Raw genomic sequence first — 12,500 nt, 5'->3', positions numbered from 1 at the left:
AAGCCTCCCAGTTAGCAACCATTGTTAGCATTATGTTAGTTAGCATTTAGTGTCATTAGGCTCTTCCTCTTCCTCACTCTTCACCATCCTCAGAACCAGAACAGTCTCAAAAACAAAGTGTGTGAAACTCTTCAAACTGGAATGTTCTTCCTCTTTGTATCTGCCGCACGCAGTGGTTAGACTGAACTACAGCACATGTTCAAGTTTAAAACAAGAGAAGAAGAGAAAACTCACATGATTCAATGATGACGATATGACCCAGAGGAGGAGCAGCTGGACTCACAGGACACACCTGGACCTGCCTGGACTCACATGATGCACAGAAGACACCTGGACTCGCTTTGATGACCCGAGCAGATATCGACCACCCCCCATCCCCCTTCCCCCCCCCCATCCCCTTCCCCCCCTTAAACATTACAAATTAAAAGGAAAAAAAAGCACAAAGTTTTCTACGCAACATTTTCTAGAAGTTGTGATGTTTGTTTGTTTGTTGTGATTCTTGTGTAAATAAAAACACTGATGATGACGATGGCTCATCTTTTAAAGGTAGACAGGTAAAACATTTTTACAGTCAGGTGAATCACAGCATCTACATTAAACAACATTACATTACCCAGAATCCTCAGAGAAGACATTAAAGAAGTCATTAACTTTGATTGGCTCATCCTTTATTTTCAAACAGCAACAAAATGATCCCGCTGCTCGGGTCAAACATTATCATTCCAAATATCCACTTTAATATTATCAGCTTATCTGTGCTGTTATTGGCTGCTTGAGCCTCCTCAAGATCATCCAGAGAACACAAATGGAGGACGACCTTTAACCCCAAGCCCGGTCACCTGTGCGCGCACACGCACACACACACACACACACACACACACACACGTCATGGCCAGGTGTGTGCGCAGAGTAAAGTGTAAAAAGTGAGGCAATGAATCTTACCCTGAAGGTGTGTCCCGCCTCCACCTGATGTGTCATCTCTGACTGGTTAAGGCCCAGACTGGCAGAGGTCACATAGAGGTCAGAGAAATCCAGACCGCCAAAACAACAGGAAGTGGTTTTCCTCACGGGAAAAGAGACCGAACGCAGCCTCACACCTGACAGCATTCAACACACACACACTCTCACACTTATTTATCTGTGTGTGTGTGTGTGTGTGTGTGTGTGTGTGTGTGTGTGTGTGTGTGTGTGTGTAACCAGTACAACTAACCAGTAGTTGGGTCGATGTTGATGACTTGTCCTGCGTTGTAACAGGCGACCCACAGACGACCTTCCAGATCCACGGTCATTCCATCAGGAAGCCCCTCCCCCTCCTCCATACGGTACACCACACGACGGTTACCTAGACAACGCAATTATAGTTGTCATAAGCAAACACAGAAACACACAGCACATAAAAAGACACAAATAGTTACCAAGGTGACCAGTGGTCATGTCGTAGTCGAACGCGTCAACCGTCAGAGCCAAACTGTCGATGTAGAAAAATGTCTTCTGATCCAAAGACCAGTCCATCCCATTAGATATGTCCACCTGAGAGTAAGACAGGTACAGACAGACAGGTCAGTGTTCAGTCCATCCCATTAGATATGTCCACCTGATAGTAAGACAGGTACAGACAGACAGACAGTTACCTGGCTCAGGTGTTTGCTCAAGGTGAGGTCAGAGGTCACAGAGAACAGAGATCCTTGTTGTCTTTCAATTACTGCCGGTCTCACCTCCCTCCCCATTGAACCTGAGACACAACATACTGTCACCATGGCAACACTGCTTCAGACAGACAGGCATAGAGACAGGTGGACAGACCTACCTGCCAGCAGCCGTCCAATTGGATCGACCTTCCCGTCATTCAGTCGGTTGTTTGGTTTGTCCCCATCGACCTCTATCAATGATGTCATCCCCTGAGTTGGCCAATCAACAGCAACGATGCTGCGACCGACTCCTGCGATGTAACCACCTGACCTGCGAGGAACCGCGAAGCCCACCATGTCACCTGTAGGCAGAGAGACAGGTGACAGACAGACAGGTCTGATTAATTCATATATTCATTAATAAACATGGCTGAATGTTTCCTGCCTGCTGATTGGCTGACTTGTCTCCACAGAGTTGATCTGATTAGTCGTCGGACTCCAGCGGTGAATTTTCTGTCCTGCGATGTCGACAAACAGCAGCGTCTGCTCTGACTCCTCCCACACCGGACCTTCACCAATCAGAGCGCCAACCTTCACAACGGTCTCCACTTTCACTGATGACATCATCAACACTACGGACCAATCAGTGTTTGGTCAAGGAAACAGGAAGGCAAATACAGCGTGATTACTGAGAGCGTATTCTAAATGTAGATTCTTCATTTATTCTACATTTTATTTTTTTAAAAGGACTCGGGGTCGCCGAACAGGAAGTTACAGGAAGTTCAAAATAATTGTGAGGAGGGTTCATGAGACTGGAGGGAAAACCCCCTATACCCCCTTTAAGGTCCCCCATAGTTTATCATGTTATACCCCCTCCTGCACTGGGTTAGGGGTTAGACAGTCTCAATAGAGCTGTACATAAACATCACTGTGGGACAGCAGTAGACGGGGGTCCACGTTGACCTCAGAGACCCTCTTATAGACCCTCTTATAGAGACCCTCTTATAGACCCTCTTATAGACCCTCTTATAGAGACCCTCTTATAGACCCTCTTATAGACCCTCTTATAGACCCTCTTATAGAGAGCCTCTTATAGAGAGCTTCTTATAGACCCTTACAGACCCTCTTATAGACCCTCTTATAGAGACCCTCTTATAGACCCTCTTATAGACCCTCTTATAGAGAGCCTCTTATAGAGAGCCTCTTATAGACCCTCTTATAGAGAGCCTCTTATAGAGAGCCTCTTATAGACCCTTACAGACCCTCTTATAGAGAGCCTCTTATAGAGAGCCTCTTATAGACCCTTACAGACCCTCTTATAGACCCTCTTATAGAGACCCTCTTATAGACCCTCTTATAGACCCTCTTATAGAGAGCCTCTTATAGACCCTTACAGACCCTCTTATAGCGAGCCTCTTATAGAGAGCCCCTTATAGACCCTTACAGACCCTCTTATAGAGAGCCTCTTATAGAGAGCCTCTTATAGAGAGCCTCTTATAGACCCTCTTATAGAGAGCCTCTTATAGAGAGCCTCTTATAGAGAGCCTCTTATAGACCCTCTTATAGAGAGCCTCTTATAGACCCTCTTATAGAGAGCCTCTTATAGACCCTCTTATAGAGAGCCTCTTATAGAGAGCCTCTTATAGACCCTCTTATAGAGAGCCTCTTATAGAGAGCCTCTTATAGACCCTCTTATAGAGAGCCTCTTATAGAGAGCCTCTTATAGAGAGCCCCTTATAGACCCTTACAGACCCTCTTATAGAGAGCCTCTTATAGAGAGCCTCTTATAGACCCTTACAGACCCTCTTATAGAGAGCTTCTTATAGAGAGCCTCTTATAGAGAGCCTCTTATAGACCCTCTTATAGACCATCTTATAGACCCTCTTATAGAGAGCCTCTTATAGAGAGCCTCTTATAGAGAGCCTCTTATAGACCCTTACAGACCCTCTTATAGAGAGCCTCTTATAGACCCTCTTATAGAGAGCCTCTTATAGACCCTTACAGACCCTCTTATAGAGAGCCTCTTATAGAGAGCCTCTTATAGACCCTTACAGACCCTCTTATAGAGAGCCTCTTATAGAGAGCCTCTTATAGACCCTTACAGACCCTCTTATAGACCCTCTTATAGAGACCCTCTTATAGACCCTTACAGACCCTCTTATAGACCCTCTTATAGACCCTCTTATAGAGACCCTCTTATAGACCCTCTTATAGAGACCCTCTTATAGACCCTCTTATAGACCCTCTTATAGAGAATCTTATAGACCCTCTTATAGAGACCCTCTTATAGAGAGCTTCTTATAGACCATCTTATAGAGACCCTCTTATAGACCCTCTTATAGACCCTCTTATATAGACCCTCTTATAGACCATCTTATAGACCCTCTTATAGACCCTCTTATAGAGACCCTCTTATAGACCATCTTATAGACCCTCTTATAGACCCTCTTATAGAGACCCTCTTATAGAGACCCTCTTATAGAGACCCCCTTATAGACCATCTTATAGACCCTCTTATAGAGACCCTCTTATAGACCCTCTTCATACAAAGGGGGCGCAGGGGATTTCCATCTGACCTAAAGAAGTCTTCTTCCATTAGTAGGGTTAGGGTAAGTTTAGGGTAAGGGTCTTTCTTGCTTATTTCTGACAGCGAGGGAAAAACTGTTTTCAAAAAGTGGCAAAACATGTGAGCGTGATTTTCAGGGGTCAGAGTTCATGTGAAAGAGTGAGGGCAGTCTCTCGTTGGTCCAATGAGTCACGAGCCCCAGTTACCCTTTCCCATATCTCATCACATTTACACACCTGTACAGGTTAATGAGTGTGTTCATTACACACACCTGTACGGGTTAATGAGTGTGTTCATTACACACACCTGTACGGGTTAATGAGTGTGTTCATTACACACACCTGTACGGGTTAATGAGTGTGTTCAGTACACACACCTGTACAGGGTTAATGAGGAGGTTTTCAGGTTGGTGAGGAGCGGAGACGCTCGTGACTAGTTTCACTGAATATCGACAACAATTCTCGCGGGAATTGGTTTGTTGACTGCAGAACTTCTTCCGGTAACATTCAAACTTAAGTAGAAACAAAGAAAAGTGAAACTTACCGTGAACAGGATTCACTCTGAATAACTTCAAAGGCAACTACTACACTTCTTCACGGATCACAGTTGACGTACTGACGTCACGATAGCCCCGCCCACTTCGGTCAAACGCACCGACATGAAAAAAGGCTGACCAGCTGACGGAAACGTACGAACTGAATAAAACGGAAGTGACGTTTTGACTGCACCATCCAAACTAGAAACGTCCTGAAATATTTTTATTGAACTCTATCGCCCCCCTGAGGCAGAAATGAGAACTACAACACTTCGATATAATTTCATCATTATGGATTTTTTCTCATTTTATACAACTTACCGTCTCCATGGAAACACAAACCATGCAGTGAAGGTACCAAACCAATAATTCATTTATTTAAAACATGTAAAAATAAAAATATTACAAATTCAACTGAAGATATTGTTAAAATAAACATTCCAATAATTCAAATAATAAAAGATTGAGCTGGTTCTGTGGTGGAAAGCTTTTATTGTGAAGCAGCAAAAGCAGGAAATGATGTAAACAGGTAAACAACAAACCTCAAAGACGCACTAACTCGTCTTCTCGGCTCGTCATCATGTTTGCAGGTAGGCTGACGTCACTGTGACCCTCAGGAGGCGGGGTTTAAACACAGACTGTAGTAACCTAAAGGTCACTTTTTGGCGAGGGAGATTCTGGCACGGTTCAACCTGTCAATCAACAGGCGGTCTGAGGAGGAGCATCTGGAGAGCACCGCCCCCATCTCTGAGTCATTCTTGCGCTCGATTGCAGCCTCTGCCGCCCCTTCGAGGTCACTGCGGGAGAAGACATTTTACTTGAGCAGTCAGCTCTCACCTGTCTCATGATGTCACAGGTGTTCTGAGTCTTACCTGATGGCCAGGTGAGCTTTGACCTTCTGCTCAGGTGTCACCTTGGAAACATACTTCTTAGCCTCGCTCTTGTTGTTACTCTTCATGCAGACTTCAACAAAGGCCTGAAGAAGAATGAACACAAAGACCCATGGGAAATGTGTTCTTTATTTTAATAAAATCAAATCTCAAAAACACAAAGACTCATGGGAAATGTGTTCTATGGTTTTTATTTGAGGACTTACCAGGTAACCAATAGGACTCTTTTTGCTCTTTGAGAACTTTTCTAACTCCTCCCACTCCTCCTTCTCTGCCAGGGACTTCAGTTTTAACCACCAATACCTGCACAGGTAGAGAGACAGGTGAGACACAAGTCGACAGAGGTAGGTATACAAATGAGACAGAGCGAGACAGATGGACAGGGACAGATGGACAGAGACAGGTACAGAGACAGAGAGAGACAGGTACAGAGACAGAGAGAGACAGAGACAGAGAGAGACAGAGAGAGACAGGTACAGAGACAGAGAGAGACAGAGAGAGACAGGTACAGAGACAGAGACAGAGAGAGACAGGTACAGAGACAGGTACAGAGACAGAGAGAGACAGGTACAGAGACAGGTACAGAGACAGAGAGAGACAGGTACAGAGACAGGTACAGAGACAGAGAGAGACAGGTACAGGTACAGAGAGAGACAGGTACAGAGACAGGTACAGAGACAGAGAGAAAAAGAGACAGGTACAGAGAGAGAGACAGGTACAGAGACAGACAGAGAGAGAGAGACAGAGAGGTACAGAGACAGAGAGCGAAACAGAGAGAGAGACAGAGAGAGAGACAGAGACAGAGACAGGTACAGAGAGAGGTACAGAGACAGAGAGAGACAGGTACAGAGACAGGTACAGAGAGAGAGACAGAGACAGGTACAGAGACACTGAAGAACAGCTGAGCTACAATAAATGATAGAAAAGATATTTGGAATAAAGGTCCTTCAACTTGTGTTTCCTATAGTAGAAGTTTAACCAATCACAGCAGAGAGACAGCAGTGACATCACTTCCTGACAGCTCACCTTTTGTCAGGTACTCTGAAGTCTCTGTAAAGTTGTTCTGCTTGTTTGTTGAGTCCTGAAGCCAGCAGAGCCTCCATGGTGGCCTGCGGACATATCACACACAGGAAGTGATGTACCTGTAAAGACAGTCCTTAAAGCCCCGCCCCTGATGTACCTGTAGAGTCCTTAAAGCCACACCCCTTATGTACCTGTAGAGACAGTCCTAAAAGCCCCGCCCCTTTCTCATCGTCTAGCTTTCGCTGGAAACGAAGGAGGCGCATCTCCTCTTCTGTGGCCTGAGAACAGAAATGAAGACTTCAACACCATTAATGAAACTTGAAGGTAGAGCACCCTTTATGATGTGATCAGGGAGCTAACCCTATGACATCATGATGACATCATGATTACGTCTAGCATCATGTTATTAAACAGCATCATGGATCTAGTGATAGAGATGAATGAATTTACCTTTGCAGAGAACTCGTTCTTCGCCTTATTGTATTCATCGACAGCAGACTGCAGGACAGACAGACGGCTGTCTAACCTCTGCAGACAGGTAGGTAGGGTGAGAGGGACAGAGACTGATTCATAAAGGTGGAACAGGTGAACAGTCAACAGGTGTTCTTACCTTCTCTCTGTAACTGGCAGTAACGTAGTAGTTAGCGAGTTCCTGATGATCATCATCCTGATTATAAAGATCCTTCAGAGTGTCCTGTTCCTGCAGTTTACAGAACTGACAAGAGACCAACATCAAATACTCATCATGGACTACCTGTCTGTAGTCAGTACCTGTCTGTAGTCTGTACCTGTCTGTAGTCTGTACCTGTCTGTAGTCAGTACCTGTCTGTAGTCTGTACCTGTACCTGTCTGTAGTCTGTACCTGTCTGTAGTCAGTACCTGTCTGTAGTCTGTACGTGTCTGTAGTCTGTACCTGTCTGTAGTCTGTACGTGTCTGTAGTCAGTACCTGTCTGTAGTCAGTACCTGTCTGTAGTCAGTACCTGTCTGTAGTCTGTACGTGTCTGTAGTCTGTACCTGTCTGTAGTCTGTACGTGTCTGTAGTCTGTACCTGTCTGTAGTCTGTACGTGTCTGTAGTCAGTACCTGTCTGTAGTCAGTACCTGTCTGTAGTCTGTACCTGTCTGTAGTCTGTACGTGTCTGTAGTCTGTACGTGTCTGTAGTCTGTACGTGTCTGTAGTCAGTACCTGTCTGTAGTCTGTACGTGTCTGTAGTCAGTACCTGTCTGTAGTCTGTAGTTGTCTGTAGTCTGTACCTGTCTGTAGTCTGTACGTGTTTGTAGTCTGTACCTGTCTGTAGTCAGTACCTGTCTGTAGTCTGTACCTGTCTGTAGTCTGTACCTGTCTGTAGTCTGTACGTGTTTGTAGTCTGTACCTGTCTGTAGTCAGTACCTGTCTGTAGTCAGTACCTGTCTGTAGTCAGTACCTGTCTGTAGTCTGTACCTGTCTGTAGTCTGTACGTGTCTGTAGTCTGTACCTGTCTGTAGTCTGTACCTGTCTGTAGTCTGTACCTGTCTGTAATTGTCTGTAGTCAGTACCTGTCTGTAGTCTGTACCTGTCTGTAGTCAGTACCTGTCTGTAGTCAGTACCTGTCTGTAGTTGTCTGTAGTCAGTACCTGTCTGTAGTCAGTACCTGTCTGTAGTCTGTACCTGTCTGTAGTCTGTACCTGTCTGTAGTTGTCTGTAGTCAGTACCTGTCTGTAGTCTGTACCTGTCTGTAGTCTGTACCTGTCTGTAGTCAGTACCTGTCTGTAGTCTGTACCTGTCTGTAGTCTGTAGTCTGTACCTGTCTGTAGTCTGTACCTGTACCTGTCTGTAGTCTGTACCTGTCTGTAGTCTGTACCTGTCTGTAGTTGTCTGTAGTCTGTACCTGTCTGTAGTCTGTACCTGTCTGTAGTCTGTACCTGTCTGTAGTTGTCTGTAGTCTGTACTTGTCTGTAGTCTGTACCTGTCTGTAGTCTGTACCTGTCTGTTGTCTGTACCTGTCTGTACCTGTCTGTTGTCTGTACCTGTCTGTAGTCTGTACCTGTCTGTAGTCAGTACCTGTCTGTAGTCTGTACCTGTCTGTAGTCTGTACCTGTCTGTAGTCAGTACCTGTCTGTAGTCTGTACCTGTCTGTTGTCTGTACCTGTCTGTACCTGTCTGTAGTCTGTACCTGTCTGTAGTCTGTACCTGTCTATAGTCAGTACCTGTCTGTAGTCAGTACCTGTCTGTAGTCTGTACCTGTCTGTAGTTGTCTGTAGTCTACCTGTCTGTAGTCTGTACCTGTCTGTAGTCTGTAGTTGTCTGTAGTTTGTACTTGTCTGTAGTCTGTACCTGTCTGTTGTCTGTACCTGTCTGTACCTGTCTGTTGTCTGTACCTGTCTGTACCTGTCTGTAGTCTGTACCTGTCTGTAGAGGCTGAGAGCGACCGGTTGGTTCCTCAGGGTCATGAAGAAATCTCCTCTGTTCATTTCGTTCTTCAGGTAAGTCACCACTGTGTAAACTGCAAACACAGGAAATGTGAGTGTCACATGGTTAACCTGATGGACAGCTGATGGGCGGGGCTTACAGAGGCTTACCCAGGTCAGTGTCTCCACTCTCCACAGCTTTACTGAGAGCCAACTGACTCCTCTTCATCTTCAGCAGCAGAGGAACCTGTTCACCTGAGCGCGCCTCGAAGTCTAACAGCTGAAGAACAAACACAGATGATGAGATCCAGCAGGTGAGCTTCATGTCTCAGGTAACAACCAGGTTAGAGTCAGGTCAGAGAGAGAGCTCCAGCAGGTGAGCTTCATGTCTCAGGTAACAACCAGGTGAGAGTCAGGTCAGAGAGAGAGCTCCAGCAGGTGAGCTTCATGTCTCAGGTAACAACCAGGTGAGAGTCAGGTCAGAGAGAGAGCCCCAGCAGGTGAGCTTCATGTCTCAGGTAACAACCAGGTTAGAGTCAGGTCAGAGAGAGAGCTCCAGCAGGTGAGCTTCATGTCTCAGGTAACAACCAGGTGAGAGTCAGGTCAGAGAGAGAGCTCCAGCAGGTGACAGACTGGGTGTACAGGTGACAGACTGGGTGTACAGGTGACAGAGGTTAGATTGTGATAGTGATTGGGTTAGGGGTCAGAGGTTAGATTGTGATAGGGTTAGGGGTCAGAGGTTAGATTGTGATAGTGATTGGGTTAGGAGTCAGGGGTTAGATTGTGATAGTGATTGGCTTAGGGGTCAGAGGTTAGATTGTGATAGTGATTGGGTTAGGAGTCAGGGGTTAGATTGTGATAGTGATTGGGTTAGGGGTCAGAGGTTAGATTGTGATAGTGATTGGGTTAGGGGTCAGAGGTTAGATTGTGATAGTGATTGGCTTGGGGTCAGAGGTTAGATTGTGATAGTGATTGGGTTAGGAGTCAGGGGTTAGATTGTGATAGTGATTGGGTTAGGGGTCAGAGGTTAGATTGTGATAGTGACTGGGTTAGGGGTTAGATTGTGATAGTGATTGGCTTAGGGGTCAGAGGTTAGATTGTGATAGTGATTGGGTTAGGGGTCAGAGGTTAGATTGTGATAGTGATTGGGTTAGGGGTCAGAGGTTAGATTGTGATAGTGACTGGGTTAGGGGTTAGATTGTGATAGTGATTGGCTTAGGGGTCAGAGGTTAGATTGTGATAGTGATTGGGTTAGGGGTCAGAGGTTAGATTGTGATAGTGATTGGCTTAGGGGTCAGAGGCTAGATTGTGATAGTGATTGGCTTAGGGGTCAGAGGTTAGATTGTGATAGTGACTGGGTTAGGGGTTAGATTGTGATAGTGATTGGCTTAGGGGTTAGGGGTTAGATTGTGATAGTGATTGGGTTAGGGGTCAGAGGTTAGATTGTGATAGTGATTGGGTTAGGGGTCAGAGGTTAGATTGTGATAGTGATTGGGTTAGGAGTCAGGGGTTAGATTGTGATAGTGATTGGGTTTGGGGTCAGAGGTTAGATTGTGATAGTGATTGGGTTAGGGGTCAGAGGTTAGATTGTGATAGTGATTGGCTTAGGGGTCAGAGGTTAGATTGTGATAGTGATTGGGTTAGGAGTCAGGGGTTAGATTGTGATAGTGATTGGGTTAGGGGTCAGAGGTTAGATTGTGATAGTGACTGGGTTAGGGGTTAGATTGTGATAGTGATTGGCTTAGGGGTCAGAGGTTAGATTGTGATAGTGATTGGGTTAGGGGTCAGAGGTTAGATTGTGATAGTGATTGGGTTAGGGGTCAGAGGTTAGATTGTGATAGTGACTGGGTTAGGGGTTAGATTGTGATAGTGATTGGCTTAGGGGTCAGAGGTTAGATTGTGATAGTGATTGGGTTAGGGGTCAGAGGTTAGATTGTGATAGTGATTGGCTTAGGGGTCAGAGGCTAGATTGTGATAGTGATTGGCTTAGGGGTCAGAGGTTAGATTGTGATAGTGACTGGGTTAGGGGTTAGATTGTGATAGTGATTGGTTTAGGGGTTAGGGGTTAGATTGTGATAGTGATTGGGTTAGGGGTCAGAGGTTAGATTGTGATAGTGATTGGGTTAGGGGTCAGAGGTTAGATTGTGATAGTGATTGGCTTAGGGGTCAGAGGTTAGATTGTGATAGTGATTGGCTTAGGGGTCAGAGGTTAGATTGTGATAGTGATTGGCTTAGGGGTCAGAGGTTAGATTGTGATAGTGATTGGGTTAGGGGTCAGAGGTTAGATTGTGATAGTGATTGGGTTAGGGGTTAGATTGTGATAGTGATTGGGTTAGGGGTCAGAGGTTAGATTGTGATAGCGATTGGCTTAGGGGTCAGAGGTTAGATTGTGATAGTGATTGGCTTAGGGGTCAGAGGTTAGATTGTGATAGTGATTGGCTTAGGGGTCAGGGGTCTCATTAGTGACCAGACGACGTGAACTTCTTATTGAGTCCAGAGCCCAGTACGAGCTGTGACTCCGCCCACTGTGATGTCACGAGCATGACTTATCCATAACTACATGTTTGTTGGTGAATTAAATAAGTAGAAGCGGGGTTAGTGTTCAGGTGTGAACGCGGCCATACCTTGATGGCCAGCTCTGTGCGTCCACAGTCGTACGCTTTGGCGGCGATGTGCGAATAAGAAACCCCCGGTGAGTCCCCCACTTTCACACACACAGCTCGGGCTATGGCATCATCTGATAGGTCCTTCTGCTGCACCTGGACACATCCACATAGTCTAAGAGTTAAATCAGGTAAATCAGTTTGATGTACAGGTGAGACAGGTGAGACAACTTACCTTACATGAAGCCCAGTGTTTGAGCACTCTGCTGACACCCTGATAGTCGGGAATCTTCAGGTAACGACAGATCTCTATCGCCAACGGATAAAACTGTCTGTACACCAGCCTGAAAGACAGACAGGTACAGAGAGACAGACAGGAGAGACAGACAGGTACAGAGAGTCAGACAGGTACAGAGAGACAGACAGGTACAGAGACAGACAGGTACAGAGAGACAGCCAGGTACAGAGACAGACAGGAGAGACAGACAGGTACAGAGAGTCAGACAGGAGAGTCAGACAGGTACAGAGAGACAGCCAGGAGAGTCAGACAGGTACAGAGAGTCAGACAGGTACAGAGAGACAGACAGGTACAGAGAGTCAGACAGGAGAGTCAGACAGGTACAGAGACAGACAGGTACAGAGAGACAGCCAGGAGAGACAGACAGGTACAGAGAGTCAGACAGGAGAGTCAGACAGGTACAGAGAGACAGACAGGTACAGAAAGACAGACAGGAGAGTCAGACAGGTACAGAGAGACAGACAGGTACAGAGACAGACAGGCACAGAGACAGACAGGAGAGACAGACAGGTACAGAGACAGACAGAAGAGACAGACAGGTACAGAGAGACAGACAGGAGAGACAGCCAG

General features: G+C 45.9%; 2 protein-coding genes across 4 annotated transcripts in view; both read right to left on the bottom strand.

The window, feature by feature from the left end:
* Positions 1-523: 523 nt before the first annotated feature.
* On the bottom strand, positions 524-4,885 carry rgn (regucalcin). Its single transcript, XM_061033107.1, has 8 exons — positions 4,738-4,885; positions 2,090-2,260; positions 1,804-1,990; positions 1,632-1,719; positions 1,416-1,530; positions 1,211-1,342; positions 943-1,097; positions 524-839 (listed from the first exon to the last, which is right to left on the bottom strand). The coding sequence occupies exons 2-8, from the start codon at positions 2,253-2,255 to the stop codon at positions 789-791; spliced, it is 894 nt and encodes a 297-aa protein (XP_060889090.1). The 5' UTR covers positions 2,256-2,260; positions 4,738-4,885; the 3' UTR covers positions 524-788.
* Positions 4,886-5,201: 316 nt separating this feature from the next.
* The window catches only part of vps16 (VPS16 core subunit of CORVET and HOPS complexes), an 11,478-nt gene continuing 4,179 nt past the window's right edge, over positions 5,202-12,500 (bottom strand). For 2 of the 3 annotated variants that reach the window (XM_061033105.1, XM_061033106.1), the window contains 11 exons: positions 11,868-11,976; positions 11,654-11,788; positions 9,201-9,309; positions 9,027-9,124; positions 7,253-7,357; positions 7,093-7,170; positions 6,834-6,920; positions 6,646-6,728; positions 5,826-5,922; positions 5,602-5,705; positions 5,202-5,526 (listed from right to left, as the gene is read on the bottom strand). In XM_061033105.1, the coding sequence (XP_060889088.1) occupies positions 5,385-5,526; positions 5,602-5,705; positions 5,826-5,922; positions 6,646-6,728; positions 6,834-6,920; positions 7,093-7,170; positions 7,253-7,357; positions 9,027-9,124; positions 9,201-9,309; positions 11,654-11,788; positions 11,868-11,976 (1,147 nt within the window). In that variant the 3' untranslated portion in view covers positions 5,202-5,384. Of the gene's footprint in view, positions 5,527-5,601; positions 5,706-5,825; positions 5,923-6,645; positions 6,729-6,761; positions 6,800-6,833; positions 6,921-7,092; positions 7,171-7,252; positions 7,358-9,026; positions 9,125-9,200; positions 9,310-11,653; positions 11,789-11,867; positions 11,977-12,500 lie in introns of those variants that run through there. The other variant, XR_009667123.1, reaches the window with a different exon arrangement.

Source organism: Labrus mixtus, chromosome 24 (assembly GCF_963584025.1).
Source record: "Labrus mixtus chromosome 24, fLabMix1.1, whole genome shotgun sequence".
Classification (NCBI taxonomy): Eukaryota; Metazoa; Chordata; class Actinopteri; order Labriformes; family Labridae; genus Labrus; species Labrus mixtus.
The sequence above is the reverse complement of the archived record's forward strand: the minus strand, read 5'-3'. Positions and strand labels throughout refer to the sequence as shown.